Source organism: Danio aesculapii, chromosome 11, assembly GCF_903798145.1.
Source record: "Danio aesculapii chromosome 11, fDanAes4.1, whole genome shotgun sequence".
Taxonomy (NCBI): domain Eukaryota; kingdom Metazoa; phylum Chordata; class Actinopteri; order Cypriniformes; family Danionidae; genus Danio; species Danio aesculapii.
In genome coordinates, this window is record NC_079445.1 from 28,745,279 (window position 1) to 28,770,162 (window position 24,884).

At 38.8% G+C, this 24,884-nt stretch overlaps 1 protein-coding gene across 1 annotated transcript in view; it reads left to right on the forward strand.

The window, feature by feature from the left end:
- Window positions 1-24,577, forward strand: part of ephb2b (eph receptor B2b) — a 207,076-nt gene extending 182,499 nt beyond the window's left edge. The window contains exons 7-16 of the mRNA XM_056467688.1: window positions 440-602; window positions 3,082-3,190; window positions 3,453-3,517; window positions 7,622-7,744; window positions 7,865-8,112; window positions 13,835-14,050; window positions 14,144-14,293; window positions 16,809-17,002; window positions 19,962-20,117; window positions 22,713-24,577. Coding sequence (XP_056323663.1) covers window positions 440-602; window positions 3,082-3,190; window positions 3,453-3,517; window positions 7,622-7,744; window positions 7,865-8,112; window positions 13,835-14,050; window positions 14,144-14,293; window positions 16,809-17,002; window positions 19,962-20,117; window positions 22,713-22,821 — 1,533 coding nt within the window. The 3' untranslated portion in view covers window positions 22,822-24,577. The remainder of the gene's footprint in view (window positions 1-439; window positions 603-3,081; window positions 3,191-3,452; window positions 3,518-7,621; window positions 7,745-7,864; window positions 8,113-13,834; window positions 14,051-14,143; window positions 14,294-16,808; window positions 17,003-19,961; window positions 20,118-22,712) is intronic.
- Window positions 24,578-24,884: the final 307 nt, after the last annotated feature.

Sequence of the window (24,884 nt, forward strand, 5' to 3'; positions counted from 1 at the left end):
GGACCGCCTGTCAAAACACTCTCCTCAGACTGCAGCAAAGCTCACATCACAGAGCTCAGAAATAGAGCTGACAGGAAAAAAAGCAGAACACTCAAGTGCTACATGTATACACACACACAAACAGAGAGAGTCCTACATTCACTGCTGCTTCTTCACTATCACTCTTTCCCTTCTTAACAAACAGAATGAAGCGGCGCGACAATGGCCACAGCTTTCAGCCCAGACTAATGAATCGTGGCTGGCCTGAAAGTGTCAGGCAGCGTTCCTCTGCCCGGCACCCTCTGTCGAGCTCTCCTGATGGGGTTTGATGAGATAGATAGCCCTGTTAGAGAGCCATATGTACACTTCCGAGCCTCCGCTGTGAAATGCTGTGACCAAATCACCGCTGGATTTGTAAAATTGATGTGCTTACCCTTTGCTGGTCATTCCTCTTTTTCAGGACCAGACGGAGCATAATTCGTCCATGGTAAAGAGTCAAACCAACACCGCAGTCATCCGCGGCCTCAAACCCGGAGGCATCTATGTCTTCCAGGTCCGAGCCCGAACGGTGGCTGGGTTCGGGCGGTACAGCGGAAAAATGTACTTCCAGACTATGACTGAAGGTGAATGCGATGACAGAACATTGGCAGATTTCAGCCAAAAAACTTCCATCATTATTTTAAGTGTGAAGTTTATGGGGAATGAATTAAACGCATGTGATTTAGTCCATTGCATTTTCATCTTAAGGGCAAAGCTGTGTGTAATTGACTTGCTGATGCAGATAATTCATCTAATTGTCTGATGATTCACGTTAGCGAGAAGCATCTCCAAACACTCTCTGCTCCCTCTGCTGCATGTTTCTGATTAGATCTGAGGAACATATTAAGATTCTGAAGGTAAACTGTGTGTTGAAGAGTGATGTAATATTCATTTTTTACACTTATGCTACTTCTCAAGGGTACTGTGTGGAATAACTAATAATGTTTTCTTTTTTGTTCAGAAATTAAGCAAAAATGCATTGGATTGATCAAAAGTTACAGACATTTATGATGTTACCTAATACTTATTTTCAAATAACAATCATATCCTTAAACAAAAGTTAATCAAAAAAATTAAGTAAGTAATGGCCATACACCCAAAGCACTTCCCAGTCATGAGGGAGGGTCTCTTCACACCACCACCAGTGTGCAGCATCCCATTGGATGGTGCGACGGCAGCCACAGGACAACGGTGCCAGTGCGCTCACCACACACCAGCTATAGGGGGAGTGGAGAGACCGTGATAGAGCCAATTTGGTGGATGGGGATGACTGGGAGGCCATGATGGGTAAGGGCTGATGGAGGGAATTAGGCCAGGACACCCCTACTCTTTAAGCCTCATTCACACTATGAGCCTGCCGCAACAGCAAATCAACAAGCGACCGTTCATTTCAAAGGAGAGTGAGTGACCTCCATCTACGCGAGCGACCATTGGTGACCAGGTGGGCGTGTCGAGGGATGCGACAAAGTTGAGAATCTTTCAACTTTATGCAAATGAAGAGCGACTTTCTTGAGTGACAGCCAATAGGAACACCAGTAGAGCTCACATGATCCTCTCTCAGCTTGCGCAAAGGCCGGTTGTATTCGTGCTGTATATACCTACACAGACATCCATTTGAATCAGATCGCCACCCAGAGCGACAGACAGCTACAAAGTTGCTGCTAGTCTGAATGAGACATTACGAGAAGTGCGATGGGATTTGTAATGGGCCTCGGCCTCATCCAAATGAGGGCGTTCACTGGCATTATAGTGTCCGCTTCACTTTACTGGGGCATTAGGACTCACACAGACCACAGGTTGAGCGTCCGCCCCCTGCTGGCCTCTCTAACGCCACTTCCAGCAGCAACCTAGTTTTCCCATGTGGTCTTCCATCCAGGTACTGACCAGGCTCAGCCATACTTAGCTTCTCACACAATACATATTTCATTAAGGATAACAAAATAAATTATTTTAAATAAATTAAAATGTAAAGTTTTATTAAAAGAAAGTGTAAATTGTGTTTTCAAGATTTTACATATAGATTACTGGTCAAATCTACGTTAAAACACACACACACACACAAATTAAAACCGATATATCTTAATATTTCATGATTTTACTGTTTGATTGTATTTTTATCAACTCATTTAACCGTTATGAGTATATAAAAACATATATAAAACTATATATGTTTTAGTATTGCTTGCTATGTGAAGTTAGGGCCATTTTTTTGGATTCTGTCGCACTTCCAAAGCACTGCAAAAGAAGAATAGTAGCTGAAACATATCATTGGATGGCAGCCCTTTCCAGATCTCCTCATTCAGAGGCAGGCACTTCACTCATGCCTGCTCACTTTCTAAGCTGCTTATTACAAGCAGGGAGTCAGAATAAGTCCTCTCTCTGCTGGCATGATGAGAGACAGCAACTCAGCCAGGTGATCCAAACATTGCCAGCAGGATGCGCTCACTTTGACTGCTTTAACCAAGAGGTTTAAAAGCGATTAAACAGGAAGTTATAGTGCGGCTGAATTCACACGAGATCAGACGAACTTCAGCTTTTTGTTTGCTCACTACATCAGCTTTTGGAGGCTCAGAGGCAAGTGTTTAAAGTGGTTGCACACTAACAGCGTACGCAGGCTCTAGAGTTGCAGATTGAGCCCAGGGGTTTGTCTGCATTGTGAACGAATAGTCTCTAATTATAAACAACTAGAGGAGAACGGGAAAGGTAGGCAGGAGTGGAAGGGAAAAGAAAGTTCCCCAGGCTTTCCCAGCATCCCAATCCGTCTGTCTCGCACCAACACTCACCACGTTTCTTCCATCGCATGCCCATATGCTGTTGGAGCCGAGGAGTCTAACTGTACGGCCCCATCTGCCTGAAGGTATCTCACTTAGGGCTTCCTGTCCCAGATTCCCCACCGCGGAAGTGAGGAAGTGAGAGTCTCTCACCTGTGTAGACTTACACTGCAGGACTTTTATGCCTCGGTGGAGTTTCAACTTGCTTCAGGCTGCATCAGATGTAGAGACACTCTGCTGGGGTTTGTCAGGAAGCGCTAACTTTTCGATATGTGTTTGTTTCCGCCTACAGAGGAGTACAACACTAGCATTCAAGAAAAGCTGCCTCTCATCATTGGCTCTGCAGCTGCTGGTCTGGTCTTCCTCATTGCGGTGGTGGTCATCATCATCGTGTGCAACCGGTGGGTTCCTCTCACTTTGCTTTAAATGTGTAAACCATTAGCATAGCTTCCTCCCAATTATACCAGCGACATGTTCAAATCTTGCCTTTTTGTCCTCATTTGCTTCATTAGCGGACATTTACAGAGCAGTAGAGCTCATAAAACATGCTTAATAATGAGGTTGTGTTAACAAGATGATGGTGGGGAGTAGTAAGTGTTGCTTTCATGGCTTTAGCGCTTTTTTAAACTGTAAAAGTAGAGATTTTTGTGTTTGTTCCTGCAGACGGGGATTCGAGAGAGCGGATTCAGAGTACACAGACAAGCTGCAGCACTACACCAGCGGCCACAGTGAGTACTTAGACTTTGACAGTACTATACACAAACCATAGGAGCTTTCGTGATACGTATTTATAGGAACCAGTGCCCTGAGAACAAAATTTTCCCCTTAAGCCATTTTCCTGTTTGCATTATGAACTGTACAATGGCTGACAGTGACTTAAATCATACTTGGATTAAGAAGCTAATTTATGTCACCAAAGTAAAAAAAAGCTTGGAAGCCTTTTATGTATACCAGGGTTTGAAGTTTAATTGGGTGTTGTGACACAAATACCACCAAAATGAACAAAAAGGAGCCACAAATTCATGGTAGAGGCTGGTTTATACTTCTGCGTCGAGTGATCGTCCTGACCCACGGCGCCTGCCTTGTGCGTAGCATTTATACTGCAATAACATTTCCGAAACGCTAGTTGACTGTAGGTTTTTATGTTCCTCTGTGTCAAGTTTCTATACTGTTTTTTTTTTTTTCTGAACGCTACAAGTAGATAAAACTCACTTATTCAGAGGTGGGAACCAGCAGACGTGCAACAACTTTAATCATAAGGTAAATACAAAACAAAAGTTTCCATCTGGAGCTCCTTTACGGGTTCGCGGCTATCAGCACCGCCCACACTCGTCAGCGCTACCAAGCTGACCAATCACAGAGCTTGCGCTATGCGTTGTTGAGATGTGTATTTACATTTTTTGAGAGGTGCGTGTCAGCGTAGCCTTCGTCGTGACTGACGGCACTGCGACCATGTGACTCGGTATAAATCAGAAATAAAAATCAGCCTTAAAGGTTATTACTCACCGAATCCAAAATTTTCACCCATAATTTTCACACGAAAAAAATTTATTCAACCTCACACTGCGATTTTATAATTTTTTTTTAATTTATTTATTTATTTTTTCTTCTCCCCTCTGTTTTTCGCATCTGAAAAAGCACTTTTAAGAGGTGTTTTGACAGTTCAGAGTCACTGTACAAGCGAAAGGCAAAATACAAAATGCCATCACTTGAGCCACAGAATACACTTTATGGCAAACACAGTGCATAATAGTGCTGGATTCTGTGATTGAAGCTCCTCTCCCCTGCTGCTGCTTGGTGTGTGTGTGTGTGTGTCCATACATTTGATGTACTCATGGACATTATAATCATCTCATGGTCAGCTTCGGTTTGTTGCTCCCATAAGTCAGTGCGGCCGCCATCTATTTTAACGTTTGTAATGTTATACTGTAGGTACTGTCTCTGTTCTGGATTTGTTTATGTACATTATTGTGTGAAGTATCACAAGAAATGTATGAAAATTCCACTGATTTCCTGAAATAAACTCTACATTTGTGGATAATCAGGCACAGCTCTTTGATAATGAGCTGATCTCTCCTTCAAGTATTGGATGAACACAATATGTAGCATCTTCCTCTTTCTCTTTATCTATTGCCTCTTTTCCTCTAGAGAAGAGAGAGGAGAACAAAGCATCACTGCTTGAATTGACTCCGAAATGTTTTGCATTTTTTTCTAAATAGATTAATTAATATGCATCTGACTCAGTCTGCAAGGTTTGTGTACGTGATGAATTTTTCAGATATGAATACGAAAAAGCATATGTGAAAATTTCAGACGTCATTGTGCAATGACCTTAAGGGTCCAAGAAACAAATTGTCCCTGCTCAAAAAAAACTTACAAATTTAAAGCCAAATGTGACAATTAATTGTGCCAGTTGTTTGCATTACATTTAGAGCTGTACATGTACAATCAGATTTGTTTTCCAAGTTTTTCCCCAGCCTTATAAGCAAACACAAACGTTTGACCTGTGAATTCAGTAGCCAATCAGAGGCATTTAGCTTATTTTCTTTCATCATAATATTGTAGTGCAACCTTGCAGTAAATAATATAATGTTCATGCAATTTTAATTGTTGGCTATTGTTAACACTTTATAGTGTTCTGATTGAGTAGTTAGTTAAATTTAAGATAATTTTGGCTCAAAAGATAAAACGGATACAATTATTAAAGGCAAAAAAAAGGAAAACAATTTCATGGGGCAAATATTGTCTCTTAACTGAAAAGTTTATGACCCTGGTGTATATATTTAACATGTACATTATATTTCAGTTTAATGTGGAGACAGTTTGTTTAATGAAAAACACAGTAAAACAGCATAAAATGTAATAATGTCGAATTATAACAGTTTTATGTGTTATTCTGGTGATATTAAGGTTGAATGTCCAACATCCATACTCCAGTGCACAGAATCACACAATCCTCAATCATTCCTCTTATTGCTGTCTTTTTGTCATCAGTGTTGGACATGGATTTTATAAACACTAAAAGCATACAGTGTGTGTTTTATAACCCACAGACATTTTACATATTTCCACTTCAGTGCCTTTTTTTATTCATATCATATTGTACACTAACAAACACTCACTAATGCACTCTCTCTCTACTGCTTACCCACCTCAAACAACTCTGTTTATCTGCCTGTTTCACTTTCACCATCAAACACACCTCTGTCTCGAAGCTGGACCTTGGTTTCTCAAGATTCATCTGCAAAATATTAATCCCACAGCTTCCCTCAAAATCCCATCAGAGAGCGCATTAGCCACTTCCCCTGGAAGCGATTTCGCTGTTCTTCTTTGTTCTTTCACTCAGTTCTTTTTCAGCCCCTTGTTTATTTTCCCATCAAAGCAGTACACAAAGCTAATGCAAGAAAAAGCTCAACGCCAGGTGTTTCAAAGTTAGTAAGATCCATCAAAGATTAGTCATAAAATGAGCAATACTTCAGTAAATACCATCTTAGCCTCGGAGTGCTGTTCCATTTATAGAAATAAATCTTTAAGATTCTCTCGAGGCAATAATTTAAAGCTAAGCTCGCTCGCTTGCTCACTCTCTCTCCCTCTGAGGGCTTAAAGTTTATCTCTCTCTTGCTCACTCTGCTGAATGAAAATGGTCTGGCACTTTTCCTCAAGTTTTATTTTTCCCTGCCCTTCCTTATCAGTTTAAACAGCTTTTACGCTGTGTAATCAGTGGTAAAGAACTGCTGTAAATGCTCTATTTATTGAAATAATTTCTAGAAGAGTGTGGGGCCAGGAAAGCCAAGGTCAGAAATCATCCATTAGTGCTCGAGAGAAGAAAGGGCTCTTAATCTCAGTCTTCATACTTGTGTTTGTCTAGTTCACTCCTTCTCTTTATTTGTCTTACAGCTTTTTTCTTCTCTTTTTAATCTTGCTGGCATAGTCTGCCAAAAAATACATTCTCAAATTTTTTTTTGTCTCATGTCATTCCAAACCTGTATTTTGTGGAAAAGGGAGAGATTCCATATCCATATCATGAAGGGGGAACGGGATCATTGATATTCATTGTGTGGAAAGAGCAGCATGAACATCCTGCTAAACATTCCCTTCTGTCCTCCACTGAAGACCGAAAGCTACATGAGCTTAGAATGACGTGAGGGTGAATAAATGATGACAGATTTTCATTTTGGGGTGAGCTATCCCTCAAAAAAGTGAGATCTTCTAAGAAGAACGTGCTCCGGTGTAGCACATCCACTACAGCCTTATGAATTTGTTATGGTTTGACGTTCACAAATCCTTTGATGTCGACTGCCATTCACTTCTCTCACCCTATCTATCTTCTCCTCGTCTGTTGCAAGAGCACATTTATCAATTCCAAAACCGTCTGTGCAGCCAGATCACCAATAATAAAATCTCTCCAGCCGCATGAAAACACTGTCTACTAAAATGCCTTCGGATAGATTTGGAACCGAGAGGCTGTATAATCGGATTTAAGGCAAGTCCCTAAACACTTAAGTTCGCCATAAGCCAATTTACCTGCAATCAAAAGTCATTTGATTGGCAGCAATGGAAATAGCTGATATATGTCCTCCATCGGGGACTGACACCCCCAAACTCATACATATATTAAAACACCTTATCTTTCTCTTGGCGAACGCTGTTATCCTCCATTGACTGCAGTCATGAGCTGTTCCAAATCTAATGCTCAGAATACAAAGAATAGCAGAATTCCCACAGACCCTCGTCGCTAATACGTTCTCACATTTGCAGTACTGCAGTATTTAATTAGCATTAGGTGTTTATTATTTGTTTTTAATATTATAGCTGTTTTCTATATTTTTAAGTGTCACCAGGAATGAAGATCTACATCGATCCGTTCACCTACGAAGACCCCAACGAAGCTGTAAGGGAGTTTGCAAAGGAAATTGACATCTCGTGTGTGAAAATCGAGCAAGTCATTGGAGCAGGTAATCAAACATCCAGATGTCCAGCAGTGTAGTTTGTTTGTTTTTTTTTGTTTTTTTTTTGTGTGTGTGTGTGTGTGTGTGCATTGACCTAAAGTACAAACCTCTTGTCTCTGTTCTTAGGGGAGTTTGGAGAGGTGTGCAGTGGTAACCTGAAGCTCCCAGGAAAGAGGGAGATGTTTGTGGCCATCAAAACACTGAAGTCAGGTTACACAGAGAAGCAGAGGCGGGACTTCCTGAGTGAAGCGAGCATAATGGGGCAGTTCGATCACCCGAATGTCATCCATCTAGAGGGAGTGGTGACTAAGAGCAGCCCGGTCATGATCATCACAGAGTTTATGGAGAACGGGTCACTGGACTCTTTCCTCAGGGTGAGTAGTTTGTCTATTTTGTTTAGACTACAGTATATAAAAAAACAGGCTTAAATGAATGTTTGTTGGTTTATTTAATTATATTTATCTATATAATAATATACATTTTATTTCATTGCTTTCTTTGAATGATCAGTATCAATTGATATTAGATTTTGTAGGGACTCTTTTTCTGATTTTTGTGGCCTAAAATGGCTGATTTTGCTTTGTTTTTTATTCAAATTTGCAGCAATTTTTGTGACGTTTGTTTTGCAGTAAAACACATTTTAAATACCCCAGACACATCTTTATTACATTTATATTACCTTTAGACCTCAACTTATATAAATAACCCTTAACTTAATTCTAATATTTTTTAAGTGAAACCAAATAACAATGAAACTCATTCATTTAGGATTAAATATAAAAAAATAATAAACCCAATATAAAAATAACATAACAATGAAATAAAAAATTGCATTTGTGCCAATAAAAAAACATTTGAATCAAATTATATTAATGCAAATATTTGGTTGCCTAATATTCTCTCTGATAAACACAAATGGTCAAATCATAGTGTACATAATATTACAGAATATTATAATATTCATGTTTTTAAATTCAGTTGGAATGCTTTAATCATGACTTGTGTGATTTGCTGTGTCACCATAGCAACTGTAGAATCACCACAACAGATTGAATCAAGTACTTTACTATAGTATGGGTAGACACTATAGTATTTACTATAAATTTCTCTAGTATTTTTTTCATATGAGATGTCCCACCTCAATGCATTGTTCTAGCAGCATTCTATTTGCAGTATTTTAGAAAAAAATTGAGAACCTCAAAATTTTGTGGAATTTGCTTGATTTTGCAAACCTGGCCCTCGATTAGATATTTAGAATGTTTATATTAAATTTATATATATATATATATATATATATATATATATATATATATATATATATATATATATATATATATATATATATATATATATATATATTTATATATATATATATATATATATATATATATATATATATATATATATATATATATATTTATATATAAATTGTGTGTGTGTTTGTCTTAACCATTATATGTGTACACTCAGCAGCCACTTTATTAGCAGCAAAAACACTCAGGTAGGCTGTGACTCAATTGGTGCTAACGGGCACAAAGTGTGCCAAGAAAATATCCCCCAAACCATTGCACCACCACCAACCTGATCCGTTGATACAAGGCAGGATGGATCCTTTCATGTTGTTGATGCCAAATTCTGACCCTACCATCTGAATGTTGCAGCAGAAATAAACTCGTCAGACCAGGCATGTTTTTACAATCTTCTATTGTCCAATTTTGCTGAGCCAAAATTGGACAGGAAACTGAGGCGAATTGTAGCCTCAGTTTCCTGTTCTTACCTGACAGTTGTGGCACCCGGTGTGGTCTTCTGCTGCTGTAGCCCATCCGCCACAAGGCTCAACGTCTTGTGCGTTCAGAAATGCTCTTCTGCATACCTCAGTTGTAACGAGTGGTTATTTGAGTTACTGTTGCCTTTCTATCAGCTCGAACCAGTCTGGCCATTCTCCTCTGGCATCAACAAGGCATTTGCGGCCACAGTATGTGGTGCATGCCTAGTACTTCAATGCAAAAAAATAGCAGGGAAATGTAAGTGAACAGGTCAGGACAATGACTCACAAACTGATGAATCTTTTTTTTTTAAACAAAGCTCATGAATGAACTAATTCACTGTAATAATATGGATTTCCTGTGTTAGCACGAGCTCCGTAACATGAGCATGTTTCAAATTCCACTTGCATTGATGTGATAACCTCACATCAGCAGGTGTGTATGCACATCAGCATGCTCAACATCATACAAATGTTCCCTCCTAATTTCTCATGCTGTCCATCAGGTAATTCTCCACAGGGTCTCTCCGTAATACCCAGCTGCCCCCCTGCAGCAAAACATCTACTCTCAGTATTGATTCCAGCTGTAGCACTGTTGTAATAAGCTCAATACTCTTCCATTCATCTCTACGGGTTGCCACACTAACGTTTGCTTTAAGATGCTCTCTTTAAAGAAATCGTTGAATCGTTGCTCTGTGGTTAGTCATGCCCTCATTTCGCATTGGTCACGCTCTCTCGGCCACGTTTTCTGCATTACAAGCATCAGATGAGCAGTGTGTGTCTTATAAACCGAGCCACCATATGTGCTTCTGACCTATATCTCAAAACACACCGGATGTGTTTTAATCTAACTCTCTTCCTGCAACCGCATTCAGATGATTAACCAAATGCGAGAATCATCCAATCCCCCTGTTATCCAACAGACATGGGGGATGAGAAGAAAACGCCACTGTCAGCCTTTGACTGGCACGCGTCAATTTGATTTCATTGCAGAGTTGATGCGGATAAAATAGGCGTTTGGATCCCTTGATCGCTGCTAATTGGCCTCGCTGTGTGTTGCGTCCAAAAAAATGTCTTTGATTTATGTAAATATGTAATCATCGGGGAAGGAATGATTTATTTTGCTCATTAGCGAGGTCTTGCCTCTGATCTATCATGAGCGAAAACTTATTTTATCCTCGACATGTAGCTTTTTGGGGTGTTAGGCTCAGGAAGTGTAATTATCTGAAACAAAAAACCTCTATGATTGTGCCGTTTAAATGACGGCGAGTAAGCAGGAACCAAACGACCCAACATTTGTTAGACATTGGAACTGAATTTATTTCTTCTCACCACAATCAGATCCAGCGCTCGCAAACCTCTATAAGTGTGCGGTTCTGATGTTATTTTAGCTGTTTGGTGAGGCAGTTGTTTCGCTCGTGTTTATACTCGCTCGTTACAGAACGCACATGCCCTACCGTGCCATCGCGTGAGGAAATGACTGATGTTTGGTAATGTTAGCCAAAGTAAGAGTGACAAATTACAACACCTCGTACGTTAGGTTTACTTTGGGTTCAAATCCTGTGTTAAAAAATGTGAAAAGACCAGCTTATATTTTTTTTCTCTTCTTTTTAGCTCTCATAATGTCTGTTCAGTGGCAAACAAGAGCTTTGAAACCTCCCAAATCTTTGTGCAGCAGCACAATTGTGTTGTTTTTGCAAAACTGTCATCCATTTCTGACAGAACGCTGAATTCTTTGAAAACAACACGCCTCTGTTGTGGCACCTCACTATGACAGCGGATGACAACATTGTGTGTTAGTGCAAAAGCGCTAGTATATGAGTCTGATGGAGCTCTTGTAAGACAAGACAGAGAGAAAGAGAGGCAGATTCAATGCTAACCTGTCGTTCTACACTGATCCAACTTCCAATATTGTTTCAAGCCGGATTATGGAGCAAAAGGGAGAGAAATTCAAAAAGGTGTGCTGACGAAAACTTTCAAACAGATTTGAGAAACGTCAAACTGAAAACTTAAGCGCAGCTTCACAGAACCGACACCAAAGATGTGTCTGAGAAGAAACGGCAGGGATAGAATAATTCAGTGTAATCAGAAAAGAAAGAATGTTTGCCGCGCTCAGACTGCAGATCCAAATAACTTCGGGGGCGAAGAATCCCTCCAATTAAACTATAGGCAAACACTGTGAGCAGATTAGAGTGCCAGGCTGTATTTGCGAAGGATTTCAGCTTTATGAATAATGGATGGCGCTTAATTGCGGTGGAGGGTAAGGAGAAGTTCGATTCAAAGTCAGCTTAACGTGGGGGAAGGGCTTGAGCGTGACACATGCTGCTCAGAGGAGGAAGGGTTTGCATGAGACACAGAATAAAGACATCTCGCCGCTCCTTCGTCCACTGTCTAGGTATTTCCGTCTGTCTCCACTTGCCGCGTGCGTGTCTGTCCGCACTGCGCCTGCTGTGTTGTCTCCTCTGATCAGAAGCTGAACGCTGCTCGCCTCACGACTGTCTGCGGAGGGTCTGCAGATTAAAGCAGCTGCAGGCACAGCTGGGTCCGAAACTGCTGGACCTCCTCATGTGCAAAGAGCTTTCTGACCACCATAGTCAACAGCTGTGAGATTTGCCACGGCCCGCATTGATCATCAGATGTCTGATCTAGCATCGCGTAGCATAAACTTCACCAATCCTCACCAGAGCGTTTGCACAGCCAAAGCCAATCCCGGCTTGACTTGTTGCATTGTGTCTCTGGTCTTATCCGACTGGGCACACTAGATATTAACTGTAATTTCCACAGCTTTATTCTTGCATTATTGTTATTGTTTTGGATTCATAGGCAGCACAGAAGAGAAAACTTCATATAAAGTTTCATATAAACTGAAGAATTTTGGATTTACAAAATATGTTTTTCTGCATATTTCACTTTTAGAGAAGCCTTCTATAAGAAGCAGGGCTTATTATTTTTTATTTATTTTTACTTTATTTATAGAAGTTTTTATGAAAACATAACACCCAATAGTGTACATCATGTATATATGTTAACAAAATGACCTCACTGTATTCTCTGATACCAACTAGAACATGGACCTAAACACTATACAGCAATTATACAGCACCATCAAAAAAAATCTCAGCCAGACTAATGGAATAAGAAACAAAATAGAATGACATAAATAAAAAGGAGAAAAAAAAATGACAGAAAAAATGGCAAACATTTAGGTCAAGTTAGAGCCTGGTCTGAACATCCAAACGTTGCTAATTCCACATCAATTTTAATGAACATTTCAAAAGCCTGGGAATAAAGTTTTGCCAAAATTCCAATACTTCTGGACAGGACCAGAATATATGACCATAGGTACCGACTGCACCTTTGCATCTATCACACAAAGGATACAGCTTATTAAGTTTGGCTTTAGTATAGTGTAATCTATGCATCACTTTAAATTGTTTCAGCTGTAGTCTTAAGTAGGGCTTATTAATTGGTTGTTGTTTTAGGCCATTTATAGATTAAAACGTTTTTAATACATACATTTACACAATCTTCTAAATCCCTACATTACTGTAGAAACAACAATAAATAAATGAAAATGAATGAATGACTGCTACATTTTTATATGAAAGCCAGGGTCATTGATACTGAACACATGAAATTATTACTCTTTTTTTCAGAGTAAGTAAAGGGTATTTACTGTATATTATCATCATCCTGAAAAAAGGTACAGCTGAAGTCAGAATTATTAAACCCCATGAATTATTAGCCCCCCTGTTTATTTTTTGTCCCCAATTTCTGTTTAACGGAGAGATTTTTTCAACACATTTCTAAACATAATAGTTTTAATAACTCATTTGTAATAACTGATTTATTTTATCTTTGCCATGATGACAGTAATTAATATTTGACTGGATATTTTTCAAGACACTTCTCTACAGCTTAAAGTGACATTTAAAGGCTTAACTTGGTTAATTAGGTTAACTAGGCAGGATAGGGTAATTAGGCAAGTTATTGTTATTAATTAATGATGGTTTGTTCAAAAATATAGCTTAAAGGGGCTAATAATTTTGACCTTAAAATGTTTTTTAAAAATAAAAAGCTGCTTTTATTTTAGCTAAAATAAAACAAATAAGACTTTCTCCAGAATAACTAAATATTTTCAGACACACTGTGAACATTTCCTTGCTCCATTAAACATCATTTGGGAAATATCTCAAAAAGAAAAAAAAATTCATAGGGGGGCTAATAATTCTGACTTCAACTGTATATCAATGCTAAATGGATAATATAATCTCTACTTAAAGCAATTCATGTCCTGACTAAGTTGTTTTGAATTTTTTTTTTTTTTACAGCAAAATGATGGCCAGTTCACTGTGATTCAGCTGGTGGGCATGTTACGAGGGATCGCTTCTGGGATGAAGTACCTCGCAGACATGAATTATGTGCACCGGGATCTGGCCGCACGCAACATCTTAGTTAACAGTAACCTCGTTTGCAAGGTGTCCGATTTCGGACTCTCTCGCTTCTTGGAGGATGACACATCTGATCCCACATATACCAGTGCTCTGGTGAGAAGTCATTTTAGTTGATTTATTGCGACTTTTATACAAACTTGTGCTTTGATTTGAGATGATTTGATGTTTTGATTTGGATTTAAACAGGGTGGGAAGATCCCTATTCGATGGACTGCCCCAGAGGCCATTCAGTATAGGAAGTTCACCTCTGCCAGTGATGTATGGAGCTATGGGATAGTCATGTGGGAGGTGATGTCATATGGAGAGCGGCCGTATTGGGACATGACCAATCAGGATGTACGTACCTCAACACTTATGTTACAATTCAAATGGTTATGTTCTCTAAGATTTATTTGATTAAATAATATTACATTTAAAAATAACTGATTTCTGTTTTAACATTGTGTTTTAATGTCATTTAAAATATTATTTAATCCTGTGATGGTAAAGCTAAATATTCAGCAGCCATTACAGCCAGTCTCCAATGTAACATGATTATTCTTAAATCATTGTAATGTGCTGTTTTGGTGATCTAATTATTAATGCTATAAACAATTGTGCTACTTAATATCCTCAATTAGAAATATTAATAAGATTATTTTATATTTATTACTTATTTATATCTAGATATTAAACATCTCTAATGTTTTAGCAATCTGCATGCTTATTTACCAGTTTGTTTCATGTTTAAAACATAAAAATTCCTAGCTTTTTATACAATTATTTATACTTTAGCTACTTATTCCATTCTTCCAGTTTGCGCTCCAACCTCATAACCTTTTCAATGCTCCACATCCTCAGTCTTTATTAAGTATAACCGCTCATTTCTTCTTTTTAAACAATTTTCCAATAGAGGCACTGTCAAACACTCCTGCCAGAGGCTGTTGGTCGGTTGCCGTATGTTAGCGCGTGATAGATGAATGCTGTGCAGCTATGTTGAATCAGAGGGTAAGGTAAACAGCAGAGAGAGCACGTCGTAAATCTGCCCATGTGCTGCTCTGCTGTATACGAGGCCAAACCTCAGACCCCAAACACTGCATGAGCGCAATCAGTCTTTGCAGAAACAGCCGCACCGGTCATCACATCACATTGGTCTCAGAATGCAGAAGAAGGCATAGGGATTTGCGTCAAAAGATCACAATTTAAGCGTTTAAATTAGAGGTTTGAACTGTATTTGTGGAGATTGTGTGCTTTTGGAGACCGTGTCTTCAAGCTATTGTTTGTGTTTCGTGTCAAAAGGGAGCATTAGCTCTCTTTATGCAAAGGCTTCCACAAAAATTCACCTGTACTTCACACTCCTCTCCTGGTGAACAAAAAGATGATTTGACATGCAAAGCACGGTGCCACATCGAAACAGTCCCTGCCCTTGAAGAGAGCTCCCATTTCTAGCATCCCTCTGGGTGGCTGGGAAAAGGCAAATTATGGGTCCAGATAATGAAAATAGTTTCAAATTGAAAGTGTGAACGCTAATGCGCTAAGAGGGAGCGCAGATCTCACCAGTTATCTTATTAGCAGCTCCAGATAGCGTCACGGTCCTCCCATCGGGCTGGCCGTTTGAGGCGCCTGAATGAGATTAATCAGGCCTTGAATGGAGCGCCATAATGGCTACGATAATGAGCTAGGGAACGACGGGTCTCACTCGGGTCCTGCTCGCACTTTCCACTTCATGGCCGCCGCGCATCTCATTTTTTTTTAGCCACCAAGGCTGCTGGAAGCATCTTGTTTCACTCAAATGTGACAGAACATCCATCAGTGTCTGTTTTGCACATTTAGTGACGCTACACAGTTAATTAACTGGAGCTGTACTTAAGTTTTATTTAAGTGACGTTCTTGATTTCCTGTTACAACTCGCAGCGCATTTTCAAGTGTACAATTTAGTCAGCGTGTAGATTACAGGCCATGTGTTAATCATATTTAATCTGACAGATGTTGCATGATTGGAAATGAACAGGGCGGGCAGGAGCCAGACTCGGCCTGAACGCTGCCAAAAAAACTTTGTAACTCTAAGACCGCACTTTTTCCACGTTTGATCAGAGAGGAAATGCTTGTACTGCCAAATTGTTGTTATCAGCACCTTCATAATCGAGATCTATTAGCTGATTTAGGAGGCATTTAGATAACAGCTGACTGCGACCGCTTATTTATAGTTTGTGTGTGTGTGTGGTTGTGTAAGTGTGAAGGGTGAGTGGGATCATGTGTGTGTTTGCGGCCAATGACAAATGGCTTCCTTGTGTCCCCCTAAGACCCAGATAATGATCACAGTGCATTTATGAAGACTGCAGATCAATCCTCTGTCTCCTGCGGTGTTAAACCCCCCTCTACCAACCAGACGCTGGCGCGCATTTACCGCCAACTGCCTCGCGCCATGCCGACAGATCCTATCACAACAACATTTCATGGCAATATATAACAATAAATTGAATACAATATGCCTTCTGTACATTTACATTACAATTCCCAGGATTCAACTTCTACTGATACTGATTAAACACTCGATTGTTTTATAATGTTACACATCGCAAGCTGTTATGCGTAATAACAAACATAACATCCACCAGCCAAGAGAAAAAAAATACAGATGTTATGTTGTAAAAAGCCGGCAGACTGGAACATTAAGCTTTGGTGCTTATGCAAGCGACCTGAGTTCAGATCAGGCTAATGTCCGAAACATCCCTCCCTCTTTTCATCCATCATTTATCACCTGTCATTGAACATTTAATACGCAGTAATTGAGATGCAACAAGCGTATCTTTCTCCGCCCATTTTTAATAAACAGCTCGAGACCCTCACAGTTCTGTGTCTCCCTCTGCAGGTCATCAACGCCATTGAGCAAGACTACCGGCTGCCCCCTCCGATGGACTGCCCCAGTGCCCTCCACCAGCTCATGCTGGACTGCTGGCAGAAAGACCGCAACAACCGGCCTAAGTTCAGCCAGATTGTCAACAATCTGGACAAAATGATTCGTAACCCTAACAGCCTGAAGGCCATGACTCCGCTGTCATCAGGGTGAGTTAGAAAACATAAAGAGTGCAGTGGGCTAGGCCGGTATAAGATTTTGACAGTATGATAACCTTGGATAAAAATGTCAAGGTATCACAGTATTGTGATAACTAGTTGAAGTCTAAATTATTAGCCCCCCTGAATTATTAGCCCCCTGTTTATTTATCCCCCAATTTCTGTATAACGGAGAGAAGATTTTTTTCAACACACTTCTAAACATAATAGTTTTAATAACTCATTTCTAATAACTGATTTATTTTATCTTTGCCATGATCACAGTAAATAACATTTGACTAGATATTTTTCAAGACACTTCTATACAGCTTAAAGTGACATTTAATGGTTTAACTAGGTTAATTAGGTTAACTAGGCAGGTTAGGGTAATTAGGCAAGTTACTGTATAATGATGGTTTGTTCTGTAGACTATCGAAAAAAATACTGCAGCTTAAAGGGGCTAATAATTTTGACCTTAAAATTTTTTTGTTTTATTATTATTATTAAAACTGCTTTTATTCCGAATACAACAAATAAGACTTTCTCCAGAAGAAAAAAATATTATCAGACATACTGTAAAAATTTCTTTTCACTGGTAAACATAATTTGGGAAATATTCAAAGGGGGGCTTATAATTCTGACTTCAACTGTATTTTATTTTTAAATGTCTGGGGAAAAAGTTTTTTTATCCAGACATTAAAAAAGAACTATTTTTTTACTACTTTTAATACATTATATTTTATTTTTAAGAAACAGTTCAAATATTTTGGAACAGTAACCATGTCAGGCTAAATAATTTTAATAAATTAATCATCTCAGCTGTCTTCATTCATTTCAAAAACACTGATTTCTTTTCCTCTTCAAAAAGCATTTTTGGCTATCTTTCCTTTCATTGGATGTAAAGTAAAGCCACTGCACTGTCCAGGTCCATAACATGCTTGGATGTTGGTTTAACGGTTTTAAAACCTTGACTTTTCCAAACCGTAGAGAACCTTGAAACTGGTTATCGCCCCATGCCTACAGTGGGCATTGATGATCAAGACCTGATCAATCAGTGGTTGTAAAACCTAGAGGGCTGGCCATCTTGACAACACTTTAAGGTGTCAATGATCTGAAAATATAGGAATCACATAGAGCTACAACAACAAATCAATAACACAAAAACTGAGTTGATTATTGATTGTTTGAGTCTGTACACGATGCACAGAAAACATCTGTTATGATGCATTTCTCTGAATATGTACAGAAAACAACTAGAAATGCAAAATAATCTGCTGTGGTAAAATAGAATGACGCTAGTTGTTCTGAAAATTAGATATTAAGCACTTCAGACTAAAGCGTATAGTTTAGTGCCGTTTGATAGATGTTTAAGCTTTTTAATGCATTTGATATTTTAAAATTCTTCTGAAACGATAATGAAATGAGATTTTATAGATATTTTTTGTCATTTAAATCAAATAATGTTTTGTAAAAATATATTTATTCTTATGGATTTATATGAATTAGTTATTAATAAAAAAAAAAAAGATTTTCTGTGAAATCAGTGTTGTTAACCCTCCTAATTAAACCTTTATGCTAACATAAAGTTTTGTTGTGAACGATAGTGAAAGGAGTTCTCCTAATCAATTACTTGTAAGTTTTCGTTTCACTTCTGTCTGGAAGCAGCTCTCTAGGCTTTGTAAGGGGCACACATTTAAAACAGTCTCATCCGACATAATTTTACTCATGCAGTGCAAGTGTGCAATAGTCATTACAATAAATCACATTTATGTAGAAAGTCACCGAGATGTTTAAACAAGTTTCTACAGTATTTAGTTTATGGAGATGCATTGCCTCTTTGGAAAAGAGTATAGACACAGACGTGAAACTTTACACTATGGAATGCCGTGGCAGCATCAAGGGATCGTAATGACGTTTTCAGTCTAACCGCTGCACATACATAATACTGTATTGTTTGGAGAGGAGTGCAGATCCATCCGTGTTACATGATATATGTGCGGCTACAAAAACAACTTTATTGCCTGCTTTGAAGTTTCTTTTTAAGGTATTTAGTACTTAGTTTAGTCTGACACCCTCGCCATTACACAGAAGTGTAGGTCTGGGTGCATGCGTCCTTTTGTTCGTGTGTTTCATATATTAGGGGGAATTTTCTACAGCCGACCTTTTGCCAGACCCAACTCGCTTGCATCCTTTAAGGCATATTTACAAAATCAAATGGAATATGACCTTAATAGTAATGCCTACTTTTAAATGATTCCAGCACTGTTTTCAATCTGGGGTCAGTGCCTTGGTTTTTCTTCTGATACCTGTGGTGGACTTTATTGATGCTGTGTGAAGTTTGTGAGTTATTTCTTTTGGCATTGAAACCCTATGGAAATGAAAGCAAGTGGGTTTGATTGATCAGATCATTACTGAAAGCTTCAGGCAATCATGACTTTCAAACAACAGTAAAGCTGGTAGACAAAGTAACAGTGGGCAACACTTTAGTCAGTGTCTTGTGGACATGTAAAATGGCCCAGTTTCTTCTGTCATCACGCTGATGGTGAGAGGTTTGGGTTTTGCTCACTTCCCAGCAGCTCTTTTTGCCTCGAGGCTTATAAGCTACAGTAATGTTGCTAGAAAGTACAGTCATCTGGGGGACAGTAATTGCATTTTTTTGAAGAATTAAACAGGGCAGAGGACACTTTGCACTTAAATTCTTCCTCTAACATCCTTTTTTTTCCATCTCCAGAGATTGAATTATATTGACCCAAGAAATAATATAGCTCAAAATTCCCAAGTGGGTCACAATTACCAAAAATATGCTAAATGATTTTTTATTTTTTTTTGCATTGATGATAATATGCCAAATAAATGTCTAGTTAGACTGTACCATGTATAGGGGAATTCTTAGTGTGTGTTATACTGCATAGATTGACAACAGTGGGACTCATCTGTATGTCTCTCTCTCTCTCTCTCATTGCCCCTGCAGTGTGCATTTGCCCTTGCTTGACCGCAGTGTGCCCGACTTCTCTAGCTTTAGCTCTGTGGATGATTGGCTGGACGCTATTAAGATGGGCCAGTACAAAGACAACTTTGCCAATGGCAACTTCACCAGCTTCGACCTCGTTTCCCAGATGACCATGGAGTAAGTGCTATACCTATGAGAGAGGGCAGCTTGGAAAACAGCCACACTTTGATTACTGAGTCAGCAGAACCTCTAGGGGAACTTTGACTCCATAAGTGCTGACTGTCTTTTCATAGTTTTGCTCTATAATGCCCTAAGTTCATAGTTCTTGCTCTATTTACTGTATTAGGCCTGCACAATAGAATATAGAACATAATATTTAATGTAAAATAGAAAATCTTTCTTTCTTTTTTTTGGAAAGAAATTAATCCTAGTATTCCAAGTAAGCATTCAATTTATCTGAAGTGACAAACATACAAGATAATCAAATAATCAAATAAAAGGCTGATCAAATCAAAAAGAAAATATGAGACATATTTATATGCAGATATGCAGAATATCAGCATATTGGAATGATTACTGAAGGTAGTTGCTAGTAGCCTTGCAGTTAGCTCAGCAACATATAGCACTAAGATGCTAGCAGCGTCCCGATGTGATAATATGAATTATTAGCCCTCCTGAGTTATTAGCCCCCCTGTATATTTTTCCCCAATTTCTGTTGGAGAATGCTCATTTCGGTTAATTTTGCCAACTGACAACCGCCACTTGTTAACCAAATATTAACGGTTAACTGGTCAGATTAATATTAAATTATCATTTAATTAAAACAATAATTGACGTGCTATTTTGTGTCTGAGACATTAAAGTACTGATTTATTATTAACATGTTAACAATAGCATACAGAACATCAGAACTACAGCACATCTTCAAGCACCTGCAGCGTTTCCAACATCATAGAAAAACAGAATAAACTAAGTAAAAAGAATAAAATGAATAGTCCTGCCTGAGATATTTTTCACTTAAATGACAAGTTTAGATTACAAAACGAAAACACTGACTGAATCCTTTTTAAGAACCGGCATATGCTGTTTGTCCAATCATATGTATATATTTTTTCTTCTGTCAAATAAAAATAGCAGGCTGCATCAAATCGATCGCGCCTCAGAAAATATGCATTTAATCAACAGAAACCCCACCTCTGCTTTCAATTGGAGAAAGAAAAAGATGTGACTGGCGTAACCTGCTTTTTCTGCTCAGAGTTGACGCGAGGAGCACAGGGTGCCGCAAAACGCTCGCGGCCGTTAGTAAACCATTCAAAAGATGTCCCTCTCAACACGAAAATCACATTCACTGTGATCAGCCAATGATGCAGCTAAACTTTAAAAATATATTTAATAATAATATTTGATCTTTTAACTGATACCATTAATCGGTTAAAAACGCACCCTTTCGGTTAACAGTTAATCAGTTATCATGAGCATCCCTATGTTTAACAGAAAGATTTTTTTAACACATTTCTAAACATAATAGGTCTAATAGAACTAATTTCTAATAACTGATTTCTTTTAGCTTTGCCATGAAGACAGTACATCATATTTTAGTAGATATTTTTAAGACACTTGTACTGTATTCAGCCTAAAGTGCGATTTAAAGGCTTAACTAGGCTAATTAAGTTAACTAGGCAAGATAGGGTAATTAGGCAAGTTATTGTATAACAGTGTTATGTTACAGTATGTAGACAATCGAAAAAATATTGCTAAAGGGGGTTAATAATATTGACCTTTAAATGGCTTTTTAAAAAATAAAAACTGCTTTTATTGTAAGCAAAATAAAACAAATAGGACTTTGTTATTAATATTATAGGAAATACTGTGAAAAATGCTCTGTTAAACATCATTTGGGAAATATTTGAAAAAGAAAATTACAGGAGAACTGTTTTGTGACTTGAACTGTATATAGATTTCATGTGTTTCTTGAATCATCGAATCAAAAATACTTTTAAAGATATTTAAATGGGGAAACAGAAAATTGCAATACTTTTTTACTGTTTTCAATCAAATTAACCAGCCTTGTTGAGAAGAAGAGATTTAAAAAAATATTTTAATCTTTACTAACTTCAAACTTGTAAATGATGGTGTGCATGTATATTATATGTAGATTATTAAGTGCTGTAAAAATGTAGATCATTGGAAGTTCATAATATCTTTTGTATTGAAGAATTGAGTCCCATTGTGAAATATTACCATTTATTTAGCGATATAATGATGAATGCACAAGGCCATTTCCCAATTTCGATTTCAATACGATTGACTGTGTAGCTGTACTACTCAGTCTTCAGTTTTTTTTTTCAAAATGGATTATCAATTGCAGCTGAAATCATTTCTCAGTGATTAGACACCATCTGGATTTAAACTCAGAAATAAATAGAGGTATGTTTCCCTGTGTTTGTTGCTGGCTGTCAATCAGAGTGCAGATGGGAACCACAGAAATGCACGCATAGATTTTTTCCTGTCTCCTCACCTCAGCTGTTACCTGGCCAAACCAGACACGCCACGGAAAAACAAAGGAGGCGTTGTTGTTTCAGAGACGCTTGGATTGTGAAACAAACAGAGGATGATATGGATTAAGGAATTTACCGTTTACACAATCTTAAACTAACATGCAGAGTTTACTTTGGCAGCATGCGATGAAACCAGTGAATAAAAATGTTTTACTACAGCATTATGGTATCTGCTTCAGAGAGCTCGAGTTTAATCATGCTTCTTTCTCCGTAGGGACATTCTCCGGGTCGGAGTGACTCTAGCAGGTCATCAGAAGAAGATCCTCAACAGCGTTCAGATGATGAGGGCTCAGATGAACCAGATCCAGTCGGTAGAGGTTTGACCACGTGCCCTCGATTAGACTGGGCGGAGGACAAGAGGAGGAGGCGGAGAGCCAGCGTGAAGGGATGGGGCGGCCACCGCAGACCCTAAGCCTGATTTTCCTTCTGGACCACCTAGGATACCCACCTGCCCCCTCCTCCCAAACACTCTCGTTCTCCATCTGTGTCATCTGACTCCACCATTAACCCCCAGACACCCTAATGGGCTGGACTCGGGGAAAGCTGCGTCTGGAAAATATGGTCACAACACCTGATCGTTTAGTTTTAGCCGCCACCAATCACAGGATGACCCTTCAGTCTGCCAGCAATAGGCTCCGCCCCTATTTCCTTCTCATTTTGTTCCTTTCCAGTTATTCTTTTTTTATCGTCTTCATTTTTTAACGAGTTTTTTTGTAAAGAATTTTTAAAGTTATGAAAACATGAGGAATCTATATGAAATGTATAGATTGCAGACTGAATATGGTGAACTGAATTGAAAGGCTACCCTTTAAAAGGGCAATGAAGAAACAGGAGATAAAAAAAACAAACTTCACCTCATGATACATGCTTCTGAGATTTTCTTTTTGAATATTTTAGGAAAATCCTGACTAGAAATAATGACTGTCTGCTCAGTGGAGACACACACACACACATACGGGACAACCTGCGGGACCGTAATCCCTCTCCCCTTGCTGACAGTCAGGGGAAAAGTATGTGAACACCATGAAATGGCACTTCCTTCTGGCAGCTGATACTGCCTTGAAGAAAACATGAGACTTCAGTCATTGAAACGACATCAACACAAACAAACAGACGAAGAAAAAAAATGCAGTTATCACAGTGTTGCAATTTGTGGTGCAGATTTCTCATTGCTCGGGGGGAGGAAAACCGAAATCTTTTACAGATGTCATAAAACAGCCTGCCAAAATTGAGCATCATCTCTTTGTACCTCGTCCTGTACATATCAGATGCACTTGACGTCGTGAGGTCATCAGTACAAGCCTGATGCAGTCCAACATTTAGCTTCATATTCAGTATTAGATTGAGCTACATTGACATTTGATGGACTTTCTTTAATGTGTGCGCGTACGTTTGTGACTCGAGGGGGTCATCTTTTATATTCTTCCTCCTTTTTTGTCACGGGCTAAGATGATTTAGTTTGAAAGACTGCGTAAGATATTCTCCCCCATAAAGAAAACTTTTCAGCTCGCTCTTTTAGTGAACCTGCGAACAGAGAAGGACCCCGAGTGCACGTATGGTGTGGTCCTCACATCTCCGCTCTTCTTTTATGCTCGAATCCCTGCCGTGCGAGTGTGTGCATGTGTGCGTACAGTATGGAGCCCATGTGCGGTGCAAAACTATGATTTGCTTGGATTTGATACACTTCGCAGATCACTGTGTCGATATGCTTATATTTTTGACACCAAAATCATTTCTTTTAAAAGAAAAAGCCTTTTATAATACGGTGTTTAGGGGTTTTAATATCTGATGAAGAGTTAGAGGACATTTTCATAACAGGAAAGTCATTGTGAAGCATAGTTTTATATGAGGATGCTGTTATGACATTTTTAAACAGGTTATATTCACCGATCAGGGGGCCAAGATTAAACTGACATCTAAAAAACAAGCTGGAGTTTCATCAACGAATCACAAAATGTAAATTAGTGTGTATAGGTTTTATTTTATACAGAGAAAGCATTCGTAATTGCGTAAGATACTTCACCTGCATTGACGTAAAACTGTATATAATATTCTGAATCAGAAACTCCCCCCACCTGAGAGGCTGTGTTGGATTTTAGTGTACAGATTAGTTTTTATAATGTGTTGTTGATGGAGAGTTGCTATTGTCTGTTTATTTTGGGCTTTTCGTTTTGTACTAGGATGGGCTGAGAGATGAGAAGCAGCCGTAGAGATGAACAGGCAGGAAGCATCTTCATCCATGCTGGAGTATATGTGTGCGTGTTTTTCTGAGTGTGTTTGCACATGCAGGTACGTCCGTGTACCAGCATTAAGGTCACTGTGGATAACAATATACTTGTCGCTCGGTCGACGAGGGGCTCTCGCTTTATTTTCATAACCTCAGGGT